The sequence below is a fragment of the Toxorhynchites rutilus genome, chromosome 2, assembly GCF_029784135.1.
Source record: "Toxorhynchites rutilus septentrionalis strain SRP chromosome 2, ASM2978413v1, whole genome shotgun sequence".
Classification (NCBI taxonomy): Eukaryota; Metazoa; Arthropoda; class Insecta; order Diptera; family Culicidae; genus Toxorhynchites; species Toxorhynchites rutilus.
In genome coordinates, this window is record NC_073745.1 from 213804873 (window position 1) to 213828347 (window position 23475).

A 23475-nucleotide genomic window follows, 5' to 3' on the forward strand; every position below is an offset into this window, starting at 1 on the left:
AATTCATTCATTTCGTGTGTCCACATGATCCGGCGCCTAGTGGTACCCACAAGTGTGGACGACTGTCGTCTGGCAGTCGCAACACGTCTCGTAGGCGCAGCGTTTCTTGGGTGATGTCGATGGCTGCTGTTTCCGTGTGGCGGTAGCTCTTCGGGTTGAACCCGGCTGGTGGCCCGCTCTTGCACATCGCCCTCCAGCCGCTGGCCGCTCGCTCTTACGCCCGTTCCAGGACCAGCTCCAGTTCGGGGACCCTCCTCGGGTGATCGCATTCTAATTAATCTTCGTGATCGTAGCTCCATGTTATTGGGTGTATCTCCTTTGCCCGGGAGACAGCGGGTTGGCAAGGCCTCCATGACCCGGGAGGCCTTCCCCGGGAGAGATATAGCGCTCTGACTCGCTCGCACCCCCTCACTTAGCCACTTTCGACACCCGTTCTCGGAGCCAAGACCAGGTGTGTGTTTCCAGTTCACGCCCGATCTAAAAATGTCGTCATATGATCTTCGTGGAGGCGTGAGATAGGAACATTTGAGACCAACAGGCAGGCTCCTACCCTATGTTGATTTGATTGTTTTTTTTTTTTTTTTTTTTTTTTTATAGAGGTGAGGAACGCTCTTCCAGCCTTATCTGGGAAGGGATAACCCAGACGTCGAGTGGGGATCGCACCCACAAAAACCAAGCCCTCTACTCGTAGCCTCATTCCCCCCGGGACCACATCTAGGCGACTACTTCAGGGGGCGGCTGTGCTCATGCACTTCACGAGTTTTCAACGCTAACTAGCGTTGATCCTTCCCTTTTTCTCTATACATCTCATTTACGTTTCCGTTGTACTCCGCCACGCACATCCGCAGCACAGGCTTCCTTTTACCCGTCGAGACGTGTACCGATTAGGAATTGCCCTCCAACTTGACGCGCAACCCGTCACAGTCACCCTCGCGGGATTTCTCACCTGTCGAGACGTGAACCGATCAGGAAGCGCCCTCCATCTTGACGCGCGCCCCGTCACAGCCACCCTCGCAGGATTTCTCTTCCCAACGGAGCGTCGATTAGGCAGTGCCCTCCAACATAACGCGCACTCCGTCACAGCAACTCTCGTGGGGGTACCCACCGATTTGATGATGCTCTCCTAGGCTCTCGCTCCGCCGAAACGACCCTCGCAATGTTCCTCTCTCAATCCACCAACAGGCATTGCCAGCATTTTCTTGACCCTGCTCTCCAGATTCCGCTTATCCGTCGAGACGTGTACCGATTAGGAATTGCCCTCCAGCTTGACGCGCAACCCGTCACAGTCACCCTCGCGGGGTTTCTCACCTGTCGAGACGTGAACCGATTAGGAAGCGCCCTCCAACTTGACGCGCGCCCCGTCACAGCCACCCTCGCAGGATTTCTCTGGGAGTACCTATAGCGCCTTTAGGGTAGCCTTCTTGTTCAACTGCCTATCATTCTACGTATCGAGTGATTGGAGATCAACATGTGTTAATAGAAGACATGTAGACATTATTAATGCAAGCCGAAGCTAGCCTCAACTTAGGGCTGACAACAGTTTTACCCGGATAGGGAAGAAGGGGGTAACACGGACATGTTAAGGAAAAGTTCAATTGTATCTTTGGAAATTCATGTTTTCCAAAACTTAAAAGCCGTTTCTCACAGTTCAATATACCGGTTTTCGAAATAATTGGTCGAATGTTATATAAAAATGTGTCTTTTCATGTTTTTTACTGAAATTAAAACAAGCCGAAAAGTAGAAATTTTTTATCGATGCGGTTATAATGAACATGTAGTGGGGGGAATATGGACAGGTCAATTATATACGAAGCGTAAAAGTTTATCGCTCGTGAGAGGAATAATTTCGCTCTCTTTCAGTGTTTGTGCGTCCAGTAACTGAAATAGAACAAAAGGAGAAAGCAATATAAAAAAGAGTTAAATATTCTTCCCTTCACTTTCCATTTCAACCCCACCAGTGCACTCATAATTTAAATTTACCACTTACGAATGACTTACTTTTCCATACATAGCTAATATCGCTTCTCTGTCAACTCAAAAACCGAAATATATCCATCAGCGAATTCAATTTTGCAATTGAACCACTCAAAATGCTTAATATTGAAGCCGCAAAAATTACATCCACACGCGGAATCAAGTTTGATTTTCAGTTTAGTATCCCTATTCCACTTTGATCAGTTTTCATTGTCATAGGATGGTTTAAATATTATAGAATAGCATGTAGGAGGGGTGCTCCCGTGGCCGAGTGGTTAGCGTCAAACCTAACATGCCGGGGGTTCGGGTTCGATTCCCGTTCTGGTCGGGGAAATTTTTCTTCAAAGAAATTTCCTCTGACTTGTACTGTGGTCACGCGTATTCTAGAGCTTGCCACTCAGAATGCATTCAAGGCGTGTTATTTGGCATAGAAATCTCAACTAAGTACTAATGAAAATGACGCAAGTAATACTACGTTGAGACGGCGGAGTTCCTCTAGGAACGTTAGTGCCATATAAGAAAAAGAATGTAGGAGGGGTTCCCATTAACAGCAATTAGAAATTCATAATGCAGCTTACAAATCAACCACCTGTCCGTCATACCACCACTGTCCGTCTTACCCGCGGTTCCCCTAATCCCAAAGATTTGGAGCCAGCATATTTTTATTGGAGTCTACATAACTTCCGAAACAGGGCTTCCAAGCGATGTCAGTGAACAAACTCAAGCACTGGGAATCTAACAGTGGTTCTCAGATTTTTTTTTCGTAAGTGGTTTATCGCAAAACATTAGACCCGTATTTTTTATTTCTTTTATTAGGATGATCATTTCCATTTTAGGGTGGTCCAAACAATCAACTTTTTCCCCTTTTTCCAAAATTGACTTTTTCCAAAAATTCATAAATTTGGAACTACTAAACTGATTTCCATGATCGATATATTGACATATATATCAAAAAAAAAGGTGAAAGGTGTTTTTTCGTTTTGATGACATTGATTTTGATTTTTCAAAGTTAACCGATGGTTTAAAAAAAACCTTTTGGAATACTAGACCGATTCAGATGATCGACATATATTTTTATTTGTTAGTTTATCATTTCGGATATTATTTGCGAATACGTCGAAATTTAATTAATAACTCTTTGGTAAAAAGTTACGGAGATCCTGAAATGGTTTAATGGCTTGCGTGGTTTCGTAGAATCTTTTCGAGAAGCAACGATTCTTTCTTGCCTTTGCGAGAACAATACACTAATTGGTGATATGTCGCAATTTGTTTCATTATATCAACGCACGCATTGCACTGAGTGTTTAACGAGGAGCATCTTCCGTGCATCGCCAATCAACAAGCATCAAACACGCGTCTAACAGATGCACACAGTTGCAGCAATAATAATGAAACATCGCGAGAATGACCGTTTATGAAAAATCGTTTCTTGACTCTTAGTCAAAACCGTCAACAAAGCTAGGAGCTTGTTGCATCAGAATAGAGCCGATGCGCACGAGAGCAAATACTAATGGCAACTGAAAGGTGTACTATTTACATGTACAGGAAATGAACAAGTTCCAAGCTTCGCGCAACGAAAACAAGCAACACACACAAAGCCAAACTGCTTTGCTATGGCTCGGATGGTTGTGTTGATTGCGATGCCAGATGTACTTCAAGTGAAATATTCACTAGCGTTCACAGCTCGAAGGGAAACATAAAACACAAAACGAGCAGAATAAGCGACCTTCGTTGTTTCGGGCACAGAAAGATTTTGAGAATATCCCTCAGAGGAGATGCAATACTCATACGCTAGCCACAGTTTACGTACTAGGCAAGGGTGGAGTTTAATTCGCAAATATTCTCTTTTCGCTACCCCCCTTGGTTTTTTTTCTATTCTAGCGGCTGCATAAGTTGCTCGTTATTGATAGCTCTGTTCGGGAAAGCACACAAACGGACAGAACAAATGTATGGGGAAATGAGAATGCTTCCAATTTTCATCATTTTAAACCATATACAGACTATGGGATTGTAATTTATAGCATATCAAACAAATATTATAAAATTTCCGATTCGATTGGTATCCGTTTGCAGCAGAAATAGTTATTAACGTTAACTTGATTTGGCACCCTTAATGTAAGACGTAGTCCTACATCAAAAATTGATATGGAGTTCCGAAATCGATTGACGCAAAATCTCATCAATCCATCATGAAATGACTGAGCAATAAGCGTTTGAAATTGGACAGTTTTCACGATGTGATCGATTTTCGATTCTCAATTTGTACCCCAATATGTTCCCGAAAGACGTAATTCTACGTCAAAAGTAAAATGTCAATTTGGCGCTTGCGTCACTTTGCAAGATTATGGCAAAAATGGTGGCTCTAGGAAACCCGTTTGATATATGAACTAAACTGAACATTGAACGGGTTGTCAGAGTTGTAGTGGTAGAAAGAATTGAGAACTGTCAATTGTTGATACTTTCAATTTAAATAGTAAACTCATACAAAAATCAGATTGATATTTTAACATTCATATCGTTAGATTAGATAGGACATTTTCTGATTTGTATGGATTTTTCTACTGGTGACTACTGGTTACAGAGAAGATGGCTTTTCTTGAACAATCGCAAAATATTTTAAATATATATATATATATATATATATATATATATATATATATATATATATATATATATATATATATATATATATATATATATATATATATATATACGTATTCGCAAATAATATCCGAAATGATAAACTAACAAATAAAAATATATGTCGATCATCTGAATCGGTCTAGTATTCCAAAAGTTTTTTTTTAACCATCGGTTAACTTTTTTTTTTTTTTTATAAATCGTTTATTTTTACAGGCTCAGTTACATTAGTTTAAAGGAGCCGAATTCTTAAATGTATTTTTTAAAAATATACATATACAATTTTCCTAACACTATGGTTAGTAACACCGATTACTCGCGGTTTACTCGAGTTTAGAAGGGTGACATATTCTTTCAGGAAGGGGATGGGATATAAGGGAATTGTTACAATGTTGATGGTCACACTCAATTCTTAAATCTATTCGTATATCTATTGTATATTTACATTTCAACTTATTTTATTGTTTATACCAAGGGGGGCAATCGCTCGCAATGGATGAAAAGGAGGGTATGAAGACATAGGGACAATCACACACGAAGATCGATAGTTTTAAGGAAAACATATATTTGGGTCATGTAATCAAGGTCTAACCGAGCCAACACATCTCTCACCGGCACATTGGGCTGTCTTCCTCGGGCCCGAAGGGAGTTTTCTAAATTCGATCTGGCGACAAGATACACCTCGCACGACCAAACAACATGCTCGATGTCGTGATAACCTTGACCACAGACGCAGAGATTGTTGCTGGCAAGATTGAAACGAAAGAGTAGCGCATCTAACGAACAGTGATTGGACATTAGTCGGGAGAAGGTGCGAATAAAGTCCCGACTCAAGTCCAGACTTTTGAACCACGGTTTGAGGCTAACCTTAGGGATAATCGAGTGAAACCACCGGCCCAATTCATCTTCATTCCACTTTCGTTGCCAGTTAGCGATGGTATTTTTGCGGACTAAAGAATAAAATTCATTGAAGGCGATTTGACGCTGATAAATGTCGCCTTCAATTGCACCTACCTTTGCTAATGAGTCAGCCCTCTCATTACCCGGAATGGAGCAATGTGAAGGGACCCAGATAAAGGTAATGACATAACAGCGTCTGGATAAAGCACTCAAAATTTCTCGTATTCTCTCAAGGAAGTACGGCGAATGCTTTTCCGGCCTCACTGAACGGATAGCTTCGACAGAGCTAAGACTATCCGTTACAATGTAATAGTGTTCAACAGGTCGTGAGACGACGCTGTCCAACGCCCATTGAATTGCTGCCAATTCAGCAATATACACTGAGCAAGGATTCTGAAGACTGTGTGAGGTGCTAAAAAATTCGTTGAACACTCCAAATCCTGTGGACTCATTTATAGTGGACCCATCAGTAAAGTACATATTATCACAATTGATACCCCCATACTTTTCATCGAAGATCGTTGGAGCGATCCTCGATCGTTGGTAATCTGTATATCCATGGATATCTTGCTTCATGGACAGATCAAATTGCACAGAGGAATTGATGTAGTCAGGGAAACAAACACGGTTGGGAATATACGAAGAAGGATCAACCTGCATGGAGATGAATTCATTATATGAACTCATGAATCCGGAGTGAAAATTTAACTCGATCAGCTGCTCAAAATTTCCGATCACCAATGGGTTCATGACCTTACACCGGATGAAGAACCGAAGAGATATCGGTTAACTTTGAAAAATCAAAATCAATGTCATCAAAACGAAAAAACACCTTTCACCTTTTTTTTTATAAATATGTCAATATATCGATCATGGAAATCAGTTTAGTAGTTCCAAATTTATGAATTTTTGGAAAAAGTCAATTTTGGAAAAAGGGGAAAAAGTTGATTGTTTGGACCACCCTAAAATGGAAATGATCATCCTAATAAAAGAAATAAAAAATACGGGTCTAATGTTTTGCGATAAACCACTTACGAAAAAAAAAATCTGAGAACCACTGTTAGATTCCCAGTGCTTGAGTTTGTTCACTGACATCGCTTGGAAGCCCTGTTTCGGAAGTTATGTAGACTCCAATAAAAATATGCTGGCTCCAAATCTTTGGGATTAGGGGAACCGCGGGTAAGACGGACAGTGGTGGTATGACGGACAGGTGGTTGATTTGTAAGCTGCATTATGAATTTCTAATTGCTGTTAATGGGAACCCCTTAACAGCAATCACCTATATATATATATATATATATATATATATATATATATATATATATATATATATATATATATATATATATATATATATATATATATATATATATATATATATATATATATATATATATGTTCTCGTATATATATATATATGTGTTTAATCTTCATTTTCAAAAAAAAAAACAAAACAGCATTGACCCGTAGTCCCAATACTACAAAAAGCCATTAATCATCTAGCTTCATATACTAGAATCTGCCTTGGTTCTTAAACAAAGAAGGTCATAAACATTAAGCACATTTGAATAGCCAAAAATTGTATCTCCTTAAGTCGAATGTGAAGAAATTGAATTCAGCTATGCCACAGTATCCAATTGCTTCGTAGTGATTTGTTGCCACCAAATTATGTACACCAAAAGAATCTTTTCGTATATCGTTCCTAGTCAGTTATGCCGATAGCCACCGGTCAACACTGTATATAACACTGTAAAAAGAACGAAAAAGTTGGAACTCAACCTTGGGTCCATTAAAAATCATATTTGATACCAATTTTTCTTGCTTCGCTGCATAAAGAGTATTAGCACAAAATTAGTGTCGATACCCGCTCCTAAATATATTTATTGTATAAAAAAATAGTCACAGTAAAACATAGTGAAACATCCGACAACAAATCATGTTCTAATTTATTATTCTTATTTTGTAACTGTCAGTCCTAGTGATTGATGTTTTTGTAACGAAAAGTTCAATGCCAGTCCCTAGGGCCTCACTGGAAGTAGCTAGCGAAGTTGAATGATTCAGTTAAAACCATTTCTTCATAATGAAGTTGCATTTGCGGCGGATACTAAGTTGCGCAATCAACAGTATGATACAGTGATAGACATTCGTTTAGCCGCACCCTATTTTTCCTCAATATTTTTTAAAAATAAGTCAATTCTTTGTACAGTTTTGCTCATAAAAGACGACTATTGTTTATTTTCATCGAATTAATTCTAAAAAAAGTATAAATTCACTTTTTGTTTTCTAAGTAATTCAAATATGTGTAATCAGGGTGGACATTCGTTTAGCCGAATCCTAAAATTTCAATAAAAGAAAATTTGGAGTCCAATCGGTAGCTAATATTTAGTATGTCCACCTCCATTTCGGATCACTTTGAAAACTCGAGTTGGCGACTCGATGCTTTTCAAGTGTTGCCATATTGATTATAGCCCAACATTCCTGAATTACTGCCTTGAGACTGCAAATGTTGTCAAATTGTCATCCGTTTGCATAGACCATCTCGTCCAAGATTCTCCATAGGTTCTCTATGGGATTGCAATTGAGTGCCAGCATGTCATTCAAGAAGCGGAATGTCCTTCTCGGAAAACCATGCCTTCGATTGATTTTTCCACATGATGTTTGGTGACTCATTCAAGATGCGCGCAATATGCCTCGTCGTTACTGGAATAACCGATTCTGCCTTAATGTATGAGCAGGACATCGTTTCCTGGTTGCTTCGTGTCTTATTCGACCTTTACGATGCAAAGTAACTTTGGTGTTCCCATTTGTTGGTTGTTATATCCCATATTTCTGGCACTATTTAAAGAAATTCCGTACCACTTTCTCAGATAGACCAATTTTTGTTACGATCGAGCGATGAGAAAACTTTTGTTCACTGAATATCTTTATTATTTTCCGCCCCTGTTCCGTCAATAGAATACCTTTCGCCATTCCTTTAAATTCTACGTAAATCACTTGGTCAGCTTAGACTTCTTACGTTGCATATCTAATATTTATCTTGTAAATTGAACATTCCCAAGATTTTTTTCAAAAACACAGATAAAGGCTTGGTGATTATGCGAAAACTCGATTTTTATGCCCTGCGGCTAAACGCATGTCTCGGGAAAAAACGACGTTTGAATGTTTATGTCCACCGATGCCGCCTAGTGTGTGTGGTTGTGACGTACGTCCTTTCAATAAAAGTGACTTTAATATACTATCACTACAGCAAATAAGTATCCCGATAAAAACAGGAAGTGGGTTATATCTATGGTATAACCGCAAGGGTGACGTAGGACTATCGTTGATTTAGAGATAATTTGTTTGAAGTTGAATCTAAATCCATTCTGAATGAATAAATAAATGAATATTTGGGAGACTTCGAAAACGAGAGCGTTACACGTTGGAGGCACAAGGTTTTATGCATCCAATATAGGATACGAAAAACCTTGTTCTGAAGAATAATCATCAGAAGCTTTCCTGCTAACTGCACTTGATTGACAAATCACAAAACCAAATGTATAACATGGATATTTTATGGATAGAAAACATTAAAATAAACTCTTTCACATGAATGTATTTTTAAATTCCCAGAGGAACTGGCAGGTTGGCAGGAAAGAATTCCGTGCGTGTATGTGTGTGTGTGTAGCGGTTGCTTCGATGGTCATCTTCTCTTCTCCTGAAGGATCGGATTCTTTGTGCTCCCTCACAGTTTCAAACAAACTGCTTGCGTTTGTTTGCGGGCAGATCTCGATCCTTCGCCGTCCAGCACCCTCAGCATCGATGTTGTCTTGTCGATGTCCTCACGAAAAATGAATGCGTCTCACCACCAGAATATCGCTTAAGTATGCTTTTTGTGCGTGATTGAATCGAGAGAAGGCGTGGTTTACTATGGCAATTTGGAAGGAAAACTAGAGGGGAATGAACTCTCTGAGCTCGGAACTTTCGGCGACTGAGCAATAATCGATTACGTGCGCATACAATATTGGATACGGAAATATCCTACTGATGTGGAAGAATAATCCTCAGAAGCTATCCTGTTAATTGCGATTGATTAAAAAATCACAAAACCAAATGTATTTGGTCACAGTGTTACATGGATAGAAAACATTAAAGTAAACTCTTTCACATGAATGTATTTTTAAATTCCAAGAGGAACTGGCAGATTATTTTCAGTAACGATTAGATATTTCCACATTTCCCTAGATACTGGAAGCCCACCAGTGGTTAATGCTAACTCGATAACCACCTGTTAATAGCACTTGATTGAAACATATTTGGTCACAGTGTTACATGGATAGAAAACATTAAAATAAGCTCTTTCACATGAATGTATTTTTAAATTCTTAGAGGAACTGGCAGATTTTTTCCGGATCTTTCTCGATGCTGAATGGCATCCAAACGGAAAGAATTCCACGCGTGTATATGTGTGTGTAGCGGCTGCTTCGAGATCTTCCCGGAGAACCGTTTGTGGCATCACTCTCTTCCTGATGGATTCCCTTCTGGCCTGAGGTGCACAAACAGGCTCTTGGTGACACCGTTCATCCGCGCTTTCATGATACGAAGAGCTTCACCACAACAGCGACAACATGCTCCAATCGCTGTTCAATTAGAACTGAGTGGATTTTTGAGTGGCGCTCGCTTATATACCGATTGGTGATTTCAATAGCCTGTTTTGAAAGCAATTTTAAGGCTATTGAAACAAGTTTTTGGATCAGAAAGTAACAAGTATAGAACGCGTAGACATTTTATCTTTCGAATGAAGTGTTTATCATACCATTTCGTTCAGTTGTTTAGGAGCTATTAACGCTCAAAATCTCGGTCTTCGGCGTAACGCTTTCGTTTTCGAAACTTTGATTTTACACCCCGGTATAGAAATGAAAGACGTAGTCCTACGTCAAAAGAGCAGTCCTAGTTGTTTTGTAAGTGTTTCAAGTTTTTTTCAAGTGCGGCTAAACGAATGTCTATCACTGTATTTGTGGTCGGTGGGGTCGTATTTGTAGCGACAGTTGTTAGTGGAGAGGATTAAGATTCCAGATTTACTACGGTAAGCGATGTAATCATGTAAAAGCGGACTCTGAATCACTCACTGATTCGGAATTACGAATAACAAATGTATTCCAATACGTGGTAGCGAACCGAGAAAATTAATCCATAATACGATGAGCCGCAGTGTGCTCCCGTGGCCGAGTGGTTAGCGTCATAACTAACATGCCGGGTGTTCGGGTTTGATTCCCGTTCTGGTCGGGGGAATTTTTCGTTAAAGAAATTTCCTCCGACTTGCACTGTGATCACGCGTATTCTAGAGCTTGCCACTCAGAATGCATTCAAGGCGTGTTATTTGGCATAGAAATCTCAACTAAGTACTAATAAAAAAATGACGCAAGTAATACTACGCTGAGACGGCGAAGTTCCTCTAGGAACGTTAGTGCCATTGAAGAAGAAGAAGAAGAACGATGAGCCGCCGATTTATTGTAAAACGAACGTAGTTTTTTTCTCATTTCAACACGCGGCGACGGAGATTATTACTGGGTAGATCGAGAAGGCAACCGAGACAATTTTTCTATAATAAATCGAACCGACGATGTATTCAATGACTTATTACGTGTCATACTTTATCATTTCAACATGCGTCGATGTCATGATATAACCGAGAGAACATCTCTACAATGAATTAATTTGACATTATACTCCATGAATGTTTGCGCGTAACTCTTTCTTTTATTCTAACACACGGCAACGGAAGTTATCACTGGTTAATCTGCAAGAAAATAGGCAAGATTTTTTTAGCAACGATAAATAATACTTACTAGTCATTAATCTCGAAATTATCGCTCGCGCCCACAATCTTGTACCGCAGTAAATCATCCATTCCATCCGGATCCGTTGCGCTAACGTTCGTCACGCTGTATCCGGCAGGGGCATTTTCCGGGATACTAACCCTATAACTTGGTGGACCGGGAATATCGTTCTTCCCCTTGTGGAACAGTCCCTTGAATATCGGCCTTTGATTACCAGAAATGCCCACCCTAACGAGAACTCTGGTGTCATTTTTCAGCGGTGGAACACCGTGATCCGTTGCAACCACGATCAACTCGTACTGACCACGTTCCGTATCCATAGAATTAACCGGTCGCGTTATTTTGATCTCTCCACTGTTAGGATCCACTGTGAACACATGGCCGGAGATGCTGTTTTCAGACTCAATAGTGTACGTAACCTTGCCACCTCCCTGTTGGGGCCCGTCTGCGTCTGTAGCGTGAACGAAAAATTGTGGTTCGAAATCCGTCGCTCCCTCGCGGATTGTGCGTGTGTATTCTAGCGACTCGAACGCTGGATAATTATCATTAACATCCATAACGTTTATCAGAAGATTTGCGTTTGTTTCGCGGCCACCCCCGTCGGTAGCAACCAGTGCCAGACTGTAGCTTTTCTGTTCTTCATAATCCAAATTGAGATTGACAAACACTCCACCCTTCTTAGGATCGGTGTAGAAGTAGTCCGCCCCGAAACCCTTCATGGCGTACGAGAGTTTCCCAAACATACCGGTATCGTGATCGATGGCGGTGATATTAGCTATTTTGAATCCTTTCGGTGAGTTTTCTTTCACGTTAAGTTTGTAGTTCGTATGGGGGAACACCGGCGAATTGTCGTTCGAATCCTGCAGATTTACGGTTACCTGGGTTTTGGATTTTTCTTCCCCATCAACGGACGCCACGATGTCAAACACAAATGTTCTCAAACTGGCATCGCTAACATCGTAATCGAGCTTCGATGGGTCGCGTACTTTCACAACAACAGGTGTTCTCCCTTCTCCATTGGTAGGTGCTACTGTGAATACTCCTTCCGCGTTTCGGATGTTCCTGAGTGACAGTGAGTATCTACTGTTGACGCCGAGATCCATGTCGGTAACAATGATTGTGAGATCCGGAAGCGGAGTGTCCTGCTCGAGGTTTTCCGGGATCGATACTTCGAAGCTGGGCTTGTTGAAGACCGGGATGTGATCGTCGACATCTCGGAGGACAATCGTTATCTGGGAGCTAGTGGAGTCACCCGGAAGTTCGTTGTTGATTAGTTCTGTGGCCCGAATGGAGAATGTGTACGCTCCACCGTTCCGCACTATTGTTGGATCTTCCCGATCGAGCAAGCGGTCGGATGTGATGAGCTCGGCTACTCCGCCGCGAGGGTTTCCGATGTATTTCAGCTTGAAGTGACCCATGTATTCATTTTCCAAAGAAAGCACGATGGGTCGAGGACTGCCAGTGTCACCATCGGTCGCATTAATCGTGAGGACGGTTGTCCCCTCGGGAGTATTTTCCGGGATGGATGCAGAGTATGGTGCGTTAATGAATACCGGTGGTTGATCTTGTACATCTAAGATAGTAATGGCCACTGTGGCGTACGATTTGAGAGGATTGGTAGAAGCTCCGTCTTTGGCTTGTATACTAAGAATATAAGATGGCCTTGTTTCAAAATCTAGCGTTTTCTTGAGAACGATTGTGGCACCGAATTTTCCTTCAGCAATTTTTTCAGTCTTCACCTCAAATACCTCACAAATATCATCATTCTCCTTGGTTGGATCGAGATAACAGGAAAGTTTCACATCCGCGTTCAAACCCTCGTCCAAATCGGTGACTATAATTTCCGGACTTATTTTGACAACGCTTCCCGGTTTTGTGGATTCGCTCATTGAAGCGCTGTATGGTCGTCCGATGAATGTCGGAGCATTGTCATTGTAATCACGGATGGGAATTTCACGCCTCAGCGAGACCGTGTTTGGATCAGTGCCTGCAATGCCTTCGTCTGGAGCGACAAAAAAAGATGAACATAGGAAAAACAGAAAAATTGCAAATTAATGATTGTGAAAGTGTTTCAGTTACACATCTTGTTCGCATGCTCGGACAACGATGTGATGTAAGCCGATTTGCAGCGGTGAGTAATTGCTAACATTAGGGTGTTTGGTTAAACGCTGGTATCCGTTCCGTGGAATGATCACTTACCCGTTAAACTGATGATTACTTCCACGCTGTCCTGCAGCTCTCGATCCAGGGACTGACGCAACCTAACAACGCCAGTTTCACGGTCCACGCTGAATACAGGTCCGGAAATACTGTAACGCAACTTGCTGCCCTCGGGGTCAACGCCTGCAACGGAACGAAAAGCAAAAGATGCGCATTTTAGTCGCTTTTGTGGCAATCTAACGGGTGAATTAAAAATCCGAACCCACCGGTAAACATTCTCACCAGAGCTCTCAACACGTCAGGGTCGTAAAGCACTTTTATGATTTCGTTTGTAAATTTGGTTCAGAAACGCGAAGCGTGTCTCAGAGAACGGGTCACGAAAGTAGTGGGATCAATGACACGCGAAAACTCGACCAAGTACCCACCTAGAATGCTAATACATCTTGTCACATTTCTCGTACTTATTTCGCCATCATTAGGCTCTGTCTGCTGGGCGAGAAGAGGCAATGTTGTACACCAGGCAATGCAAACCTGTTTCGGTTGGCTCTCGGTGGCACACATGCCATACAGGTGGTTGCGCAGTGAAATATATCTCGATTTATGGCCAACCACTGCCAGGCCAGTGGATAAATTCCAAAACACCTTTTGTGTGCCAAATAGTGGACACGAGGAAACATTTCGAACCAAGGGTTGTCGCTGAATTGAAGTCTGCCATGAGAAGTGGAACAACTTTCGCATACAATGGTCCCCCGGTGAAGCGGTTCTGTGGTGCATTATGTGATGATCACAAGATGAGATGTGAGATATTCCAAATTATTGTTAAATTTAACACCTTTTGTCGTGGGAATTAAACATTTTTTCATAATATTGTTTTAGAGCTTACATGACGAATAATTCTTCAAGAAAATCATTCGATTTGCAAAATAAAATAATTACTGAACATCATACTGTTTGTTTTGAGACAAACTGCTTCTGCTATATTAATTTTCATCGTTGGCATAAAGCTCTCTTCAATTAAAATTTGTACGCAAGGAATCAGTTCTATCGCGAGATAGTTTCGATAGAATAAAAATATTTGGGGCTCAGAAAAAAAGTTTTTTTTTATTGCAGTTCAACAAAAAATATATCTATAGAAAATATTTCGAGTCAGTTTTTCGTAAGCGCGAACGTTTTTTCGAATCCCTTGCAACAGTTTTTGGACACTCACCTGGTCAACTTAACCGGTTGTCATGGTACCACTGTATTTAGTAGCTGCTAGCGAAATTTAGCGAAATTTTCTCAGGATCATTGTGTACTATTAAGTATGGTTCGAGTTTTTAGTAGGTTTTGTAACGAAAACTTTGATTTTCTAATATGAGATACATATTCTATGCCAGATTTTCCAGAATTGTCGCCAGAAAACTCGACTGAAATATTTAAGGTGGTTAGGTTAGGTACCGACAGGTTTGAACAGCAGATCGAAAAAATATTTTAGGCATCCATGAACTGAATATTTGCTTGTAGTGTTTTATGTCGGATATATTTGATCAGTACACGTTGATCAAATTTTATCTATCGAAAAGAATCAAATATTTGTCTTCGGTCAAACTGTCAATTTACTATCAAATAGTTCCATAACCGACCTGAAGGAGTCAAACTGAATGCAAATTGTTTTCACGAAAGTGTTTTCCGTCAATTTTCTGAACAGTGGCTGATACAATGTGGAATATTCATCCAGAAGGTCTTGATAAATATGTACAGTACAAAACTGTACAAAGTGTTCTGCACAAAACAACTACAGTGATAAACATAAAAAAGCCCACCTGTATATTAAAAAAAAAAATCCCAATTTCTAGATTATTTCATCAATAACTACACCCAAACTAGCGTTGGCAGAAAACATTTCATCTTTGGCAGAAATGATGCCATTTCGTGTGCTGGAGAGTCAGATGCGCAAATAATGAGCTGTTTTAAAAGCTTAAAAATGGTTTGTATGTAGGCGAGCAGACATCTCTTTCTGTTTTCTTTTCTCATTTTATTTGGGCTTGTGCCAAAAAAAAGTCCATACGTCGTCAATGGGGATCGAACCAAGGCCGGCTGGAATGCAAAACTATTTCACACGACCACGCTACCCATATAGCTGCCAGCGATGTTATATTGAAGCGTGATAATATTACACCTCATCATAAAATGAAAGTGTTTTCTAAGAGGATAAAGAAGAACATGAACGAGAATATATCTTTCTCTGTCTGGGCCGTGTATTTGGCAAACTGTACGAAAAGCTTTCATATGCTTTCATTTAAATGTGTCTCCTGTTTCGCTCGCTCATATTAGCTCTAGCATATATATTATACAAATTATATACATGTATTGGAGAGTAGAACATTTTCTGTTGTTTTTCAGCTCATTTAATGTAATAAATCGGGATGCAATAACTTGTGCTAAAAATTAACTTTGGGTGTATTACCGTAATTTCATAGAATTGTACAGTAAAACCTGTTTTTGTGCGATTTTCTGTTCTTGTGCGGTGTATGAAAAGAAGCATATTTGACGAAGTTATCGTCCATTTAGTTTTTTTTCGATGGTTTATATGCATCTCAGTGCGAAAAAAGCACATTTGCGTCTCTATTATCCACTCCTGAAATCATTCCCTTCCTCTCATCAAATGCTCTAAGTTTTTCTAAGTTTTTGCATGACATGATTTCTAACAGCAACACGTTTCGACATGCAACTAAAAGCACAAAACAGTCACGCACAACCGAAAAGTCAAAGTGTCCCATCGCAAAGCAGGGAAGCAAAATGAAATTGAACGGTGACTGGCGTGAATTTGGGTTATTTTCTTGGAGGAACCTTTTTATGCGGTCCCTATCTACTAATTGATTTACAAATACATATCCATGCTGAAATACTAAAAATATGTTTCATTACATTCGTCTCAAATTCCGAACAGTGAAAATGCAATTTAAAAGAAAAATCATAACTTTTAAGCTACTAGACCAATTCAGATGAGCGATATATCAAATTAAAGCCAATTAACTATTCTTATTGCAAATTAAAGCCAATTAGCTATTCTTATTCTTATTGCTATTCTAAATGCTAGGATTTAGATTTTGTGCATCGAAACTTGATTCAATGCCCGAATTTGCTAACGTAAACATTTTATCGCTGGTTTTGCAGTCACTTTTTTGCAAATAAGTTTCGTTTCCGTTTTTCGTTTTTATTATTACAATTACCAACAGGCCTGAACATTAGTGCCCTAATGATAAATTTAATATATACTATGTACTTATTGTCTAAGAGCGGTATAAAAAGACTTCTTTAAATTAGAACGAGTTAGGTTGAAATCGAAGGATGTGAAGCAACGATTGAAGACACGACACATGCTTGATTCGGGCTCATTATACCCGTAATTGGTATGTGAGGAGGGTATACAAAGAAATGTGCGAGTGCGCAAATTTCGTGATGTTATATTGAAATTAATGGATTCGAGAAGATCTGAACAGTCTATATTAGAGAGAATTAGGTCAGATATGAAGGTCGCCTTAGCGACGTCCCTTCGTAAACTCAGTAAATCGAGCCCAATCAACCTACAACAAGCTTCATAGTTAGGTAGATTTGAAGGATCGTTCCAGGGTAAATTACGTAGAGCTAAACGAACAAATTTATGCTGAATTGCCTCGATGCGCTGGATACGTTTCTGGTAGTAAGGCGAACATACAACACAAGAATACTCAATGATTGAGCGAACCAGTGCACAGCAGAGAGCTTTGATACAGTGTATGTCCTTGAAGTGTTTTGTGATGCGGAATATGAAACCCAGGAGTCTGGATGCTTTAGTGGTGATACACGAGATGTGCTCTCTGAATGTTAGTTTTTAATCAAGGATGACGCCAAGATCCTTGATGATCTCAAAGCGATTTGAATGCTCGTTGCGTAGTTTATACGGAAAGACAACAGGTGAACGCTTCCGCGAGAATGATATGACTAAGCATTTCGATGGATTCAAAATGGATTCTGTTGATATTGCACCATTCAGAGAAAATATCGAGTTGATTTTGTAAGTATACAGCGTCGTTAGTGCAATTTACGGATGTAAATAGCTTGAAATCATCAGCATATGCAAGTTTCTGACACTTCACGCAAGAGTTAACACGTTGAGATAAAGTAAGAAAATGTAAGGACCAAGGTGACTACCTTCAGGTACGCCAGATGTCACTTCAAAAGGAGATGATGTAGTGTCACCGATTTTTACTACCATCATGCGATCTGTCAAGTATGAATGTAACCAGCTCAAAAAAGAGCCGTGAAATCCGAGACGTTTAAGTTTAGCCACTGCGATAGCATGATTGATTTTGTCGAACGCGGCCGAAAAATCCGTATACACAGCGTCAATTTGCAAACGTGATTGTAGAGAGCGGGCGATAAATGATGTGTATAATACTAAATTCGTTGAAGTGGACCGTTTGGAAACGAAACCGTGTTGTTGTTGGAAATATAACTTCAGCAGGCATGAGAGATGAAATCAAAAACTATAATTTCAAATAATTTTGAAACAGAACAAAGACTGGCGATACCTCTGTAGTTTTTGACATCTCAGAGGTCAAAAAATCTCAAATGCTCAGTATTATAAGTTATAGGCAGTATCGATACATGTAAATGATGTTAAAATGAAGACGAAACCTCAATGAATGTCAGGGTTTTCATTATTCACTAGCTGACCCGGCAAACTTTGTCCCGCCCAAAATTTGTTTTTTGTTATCAATACCTTCAAACATTCACGTTTTCATACTAAGCGCAAGTTCATGAGTCCAATCGCAGATTTCACTGATCGATCTTCTAATCGACTTCGTTGAATTTACCTTTTACTGAAAAATTCCTAGTATTTCTACCAAAACTTATCATTATAATATCAGATTATTTTCAGACACAATTCTCGTTCAAGATTTTTCAACCACTTGCAAATAACATGTTTCTCCGTTAAGTGGAATAAATGTTTGATACAGAAAATATGAAAATATGATAGAATAAAGACAGACCCCTCCCCTCTTCTCCCCTTAGAGAGGGGGGGGGGGCAGAGAAGAGTGTCTATTCACCATAGAAACATTTCGTGCTCTCTAAAATCTTCAATTAGTTTTCGAGTTATGCAGAAATTTGTTTTTCATTTGTATGACAGCCCACCCTAACTACCATAGAAACATTTATTGCACCCTAAAACCTTCACATGCCAAATTTGATTTCGTTTGCTTGATTAATTCTCGAGTAATGCAGAAATTTGTGTTTCATTTGTATGGCAGCCCACCCTTGGGGAGGAGGGAGGAGTATCTAACCACCATAGAATGATTTATTGCACCATAAAACCTACACATGCCAAATTTCGTTTCATTTGCTTGATTTATTCTCGAGTAATGCAGAAATTTATGTTTCATCTGTATGGCATCCCCAACTTGTTGGGGTGGAGTGTCTAACCACCATAGAAGCATTTATTGCACCTTAAAACTTCCAGATGCCTAATTTGGTTGCAATTGCTTGATTAATTCTTGAGTAATGCAGAAATTTGTGTTTCATTTGTATGGCAGCCCACCCTTGGGGAGGAGGGAGGAGTATCTAACCACCATAGAATGATTTATTGCACCCTAAAACCTACACATGCCAAATTTCGTTTCATTTGCTTGATTTATTCTCGAGTAATGTAGAAATTTATGTTTCATTTGTATGGCATCCCCCTCCTTAGAGAGGGGGGTGGAGTGTCTAACCACCATAGAAACATTTATTGCACCTTAAAACTTCCAGATGCCTAATTTGGTTGCATTTGCTTGATTAATTCTCGAGTAATGCAGAAATTTGTGTTTCATTTGTTTGGCAGCCCACCCTTGGGGAGGAGGGAGGAGTATCTAACCACCATAGAATGATTTATTGCACCCTAAAACCTACACATGCCAAATCTCGTTTCATTTGCTTGATTTATTCTCGAGTAATGCAGAAATTTGTGTTTCATTTGTATGGCAGCCCACCCTTGGGGAGGAGGGAGGAGTATCTAACCATCATAGAATGATTTATTGCACCCCTAAAACCTACACATGCCAAATTTCGTTTTATTTGCTTGATCAATTCTCGAGTAATGCTGAAATTTGTGTTTCATTTGTATGGCAGCCCACCCTTGGGGAGGAGGGAGGTGTATCTAACCAAAAAAGTCAAAAAAGTCCCGCGGTATTTTTTTTGAATTTTCATTTGTTCATAAAATTAGTTACAATCATCTGTTTTAAGTCAAATATGCGCCGTTTTGTTCGATGACTTGTTCCCAACGAGATGCCAACTTCATAATACCCCTGTTATATAAGCTCGCTTCCTTATTAGCAAAAAACTCGGATAGCCAATTTTCACAGGCCTCTTTTGTGGCTAACTTCTGACTACCTAGCTCGTTCGCCATGGACAAAAACAGGTGGTAGTCACTTGGTACAAGGTCCGGACTATACGGCGGATGCAGAAGAACCTCCCATCCGAGCTCCCGGAGCTTCTGGCGCGTCACCAAAGAAGTGTGTGGCCTGGCGTTGTCCTGATGGAAGACAATGCGGCCTCTGTTTATCAAAGATGGCCTCTTCTTCATGAGTGCTACCTTCAAGCGGTCCAGTTGTTGGCAGTACAGGTCCGAATTGAGCGTTTGGCCATAGGGAAGTAGCTCATAATAGATTATTCCTTGACAATCCCACCAAACACACAGCAGAACCTTCCTGGCCGTTAATGAGGACTTGGCCATCGTCCGAGCCGCTACAGCGGGCTTCGACCACTACCATTTGCGCTTCACGTTGTCGTGAGTGACTCACTTTTCATCGCCAGTCACCGTCCGCTTCAGAAACGGGTCGATTTTGTTGCGATTCAGCAGCGATTCACATGCGTCGATACGGTCAAAGATGTTTTTTTTTGCGTCAACGTGTGTGGCACTCATACATCGAGCTTCTTTGTGAATCCAGGCTTCTTCAAATGGTTAATAACGGTTTGATGACTTATCCCCAGCTCTTGGCCGATGCTACGGCTGCTACTATGCCGGTCTTTCTCGGCTAATTCAGCGATTTTGTCGCAATTTTCGACGACAGGCCTTCCGGAGCGTGGCGCATCTTCGACGACCTCTACACCAGAACGAAAACGTTGAAACCATCGTTGTGCGGTGGAAATGGAAACTGTATCGGGTCCATAAACTGCACAAATTTTATTGGCAGCTTGAGATGCATTTTTGCCTTTGTCATAGTAGTACTGTAAAATATGTCGGATTTTCTCTTTATTTTGCTCCATATTTGCGACACTATAACTCACGAACGACTTAACCAAACAAAACGCTGTCAAGGACTATATTATAGCGCGCAAAAATACCTTTCCAACAAGCTATAGTATGACTCGATACAATGAATACAACTAGAACTACGCGCTTACAACGACACCTCGCGGAAATACCGCAGGACTTTTTTGACAGCCTAATATTTCAATATTACAATTTTATCATGTTGATTTTTTTAAATGGATGAATCTCAAAAAAACCTTTATTAGGCAGACTGTTCAAGAGCGCTTCTAATGCATCCAAAGATTAATACGTTGAGCTGGTTTCATCGCACCGACATTGAGTTTTTTGTTTAGAGAGTGTCAACTGGAAGCGAAAGCAACAAAATTGGAAATGATTTTTATAAAAGTCCCCTATTGATCCACAGGGACCAACGTGAGTCAGACGAAAAGTTCATCTTTGGTCGCCTAGCTCGGTCAGGGCTTAACGTTTTAAATAAGCCGGAAGAACTAGTGTATACTCGACAGGAAGAGGCAGAGTTGTTTGATGAAGTATCGTAAATGAAGCGCTGGGCGGTCTTACGGAAGTTGGCCGGAACCCGAAACATGACCGATGAAAAGATGTATATCGGCGTGTTATTTTACCTTTTCGACCATCAACGTTTGTCCCTCTATTTTGGCCATTCGCCCAAAAATTTTGTATCGGGCGCAGCTGGGGAATGTTGGGAAGGTTGGTGGTCTTCGCGACAATGTTTATCTCCAGCCGATCCATCCTCCAGTGATCTTTTGGCATAATGGGCTGATCCCAGGTTCGGCATAAAGACCACATCACCTTCCCAATTCCGGCAAGCACTTCGTACTGTATATCTCCTCGTTCACCATATGACTCGAAAGAAGAGCGGCTTGGACATTCCCTTCACGTCTGAAGGACCTTCTTCGAGAACTTGATGTGAATGATACATTCGACGTCATCTCTTACCTGGGGAACGTAAAGTACCCGGTCCCCTGCCTTTCGTTGAATTCTAGTGTCTCGTCTTTCATTATGATTTTCATGAGTTTCATTTCATTATAACGTTTAGTTTTTTTTGTTTCCCGCGTTGACCTCTGACCATCTGGTCCCTTTACTATAATACAAAAATCGAAACAAAACGAAGTCGACCGAAATGCAAACAGGTTGTCTTCAAACAACCTCTAGATTGAAAAGGCCATCATGTACGGGCCTGATTACGATTATTCGGTTTATATTATTTCTTTTTAGGCATTTTTAATTCGCTCATTCGTCGAATGCTGGTCTTTCGTCGAATGGTGATTCTGATACAATATAAGTAGTTTGAAAAGAGATTTAGCCAGAAAAAAAGAAACAGTGAATCACATTACCAGTATTTCTAATGATTTAAAAGCTAGTAGCGTAGTTTGGGCGACCGAACCATAGAAAGAACCCACATTAATACCTAGCCGCAAAATGTCCGCCACCAGTTCAAATTTGTCGTAATTGATTAGAGAAATATCGACTAGGGCACCTACGAGATTGGTCACACTCTCGATTTGGACGAATCGAATTCCCCAAACCGGTACCAAACAAAGAAGCTGTATGTGATCGTGGCAAATGAATGACACGACACCGTCATAAGTCGCGATTATTAGTATCTCCCTCTTGTTCTGCTGCTGCGTTTACTTCACCACTCAAAGTCACAATTTCTTCTGTCTCCGTTTCGCGACGGAGTGGTGTTTGTGTTGAATAAACGCTAGTTGAAGTTGTTTTTCTTTTCTGAAGAAATCATAACTTTGATGGGTCAAATAAAATTTTACGGCCTAATCATGCGGGGAAACGGTTGCGTATTAGGCCTAAAAGACTTTATTTCTGTGTCTTACTAGCACTGTTGTTTTTTTTCTAATTCATGGAGGGAGAAGGCACTTACCCCGTTTACAAAATTATCTAAGCTTCATTTTAAAAAAGTTGTTTTCACTTTGTAGTGCATCTTATGACTCACCAATTCTTGGACGGATTGACGTATGAAGAGGGCTTTGATTCATGCTCCTATTATACCTTTATTTCTCCACTACATCATCATCCTTCCAAGTTTAATGCATTAGAAAAAAACTAGTTTGTATTGTCATGTAAAATTATAATATGACCTTAAACAACAATTTCCAGTACCCATCGATTGCATGAATTTTTCGATCGCGGTAGTAAGTGTTGGTTTGGATTTAAGAAAATACTACAATAATTATTTTCACATTTATCTTCCCATCTCTTCCCAAACCCATTAATTACATTATCATAGTCAAGTATTACATTTTTGATATTTGCCCAATCTCATCTTCATTAACCACAACACACTAATGTTTCAGACGAGTAAATCCACCAACAATTATTCAACAGTCACTAATTAATTCAACATGCGTCTGCACTACCTAAATGAAACGAGAAAACGTGCTTCGGGATCATAAAGGTTATTTCCCCATCAATTCAACGAGCAATGATTAAGGAGGGTGCAATTGTAGAAATAGTTAAAACCTTAGACGATGATACTCAAGCACCATAATGTGATCTAGTGTATGATAGATGTCTACCGACATTTAGAAAGATCGTTTGTGAGATAAATAATTACGTGTACTTTCCTTGCCCTGCCCTTTCCAGGGTGTGTATGCTCCAGTGAGCCAGTTTCTCGTGGCGTTGAGCTACACACCTTCTTTGCAGCTGATGTTAAATCGACGCCCGACCTCATGCTCA

At 40.2% G+C, this 23475-nt stretch overlaps 1 protein-coding gene across 2 annotated transcripts in view; it reads right to left on the minus strand.

The window, feature by feature from the left end:
* The window catches only part of LOC129769684 (protocadherin-like wing polarity protein stan), a 65358-nt gene that overhangs the window by 23950 nt on the left and 17933 nt on the right, over positions 1-23475 (minus strand). For both annotated transcript variants that reach the window (XR_008741943.1, XM_055772095.1), the window contains exons 2-3: positions 13533-13676; positions 11343-13335 (exon numbers count right to left, since the gene is read on the minus strand). Coding sequence is in view for 1 of the 2 variants with exons in the window: in XM_055772095.1 (XP_055628070.1) it covers positions 11343-13335; positions 13533-13676 (2137 nt within the window). In the remaining variant the exon portion in view is untranslated. The remainder of the gene's footprint in view (positions 1-11342; positions 13336-13532; positions 13677-23475) is intronic.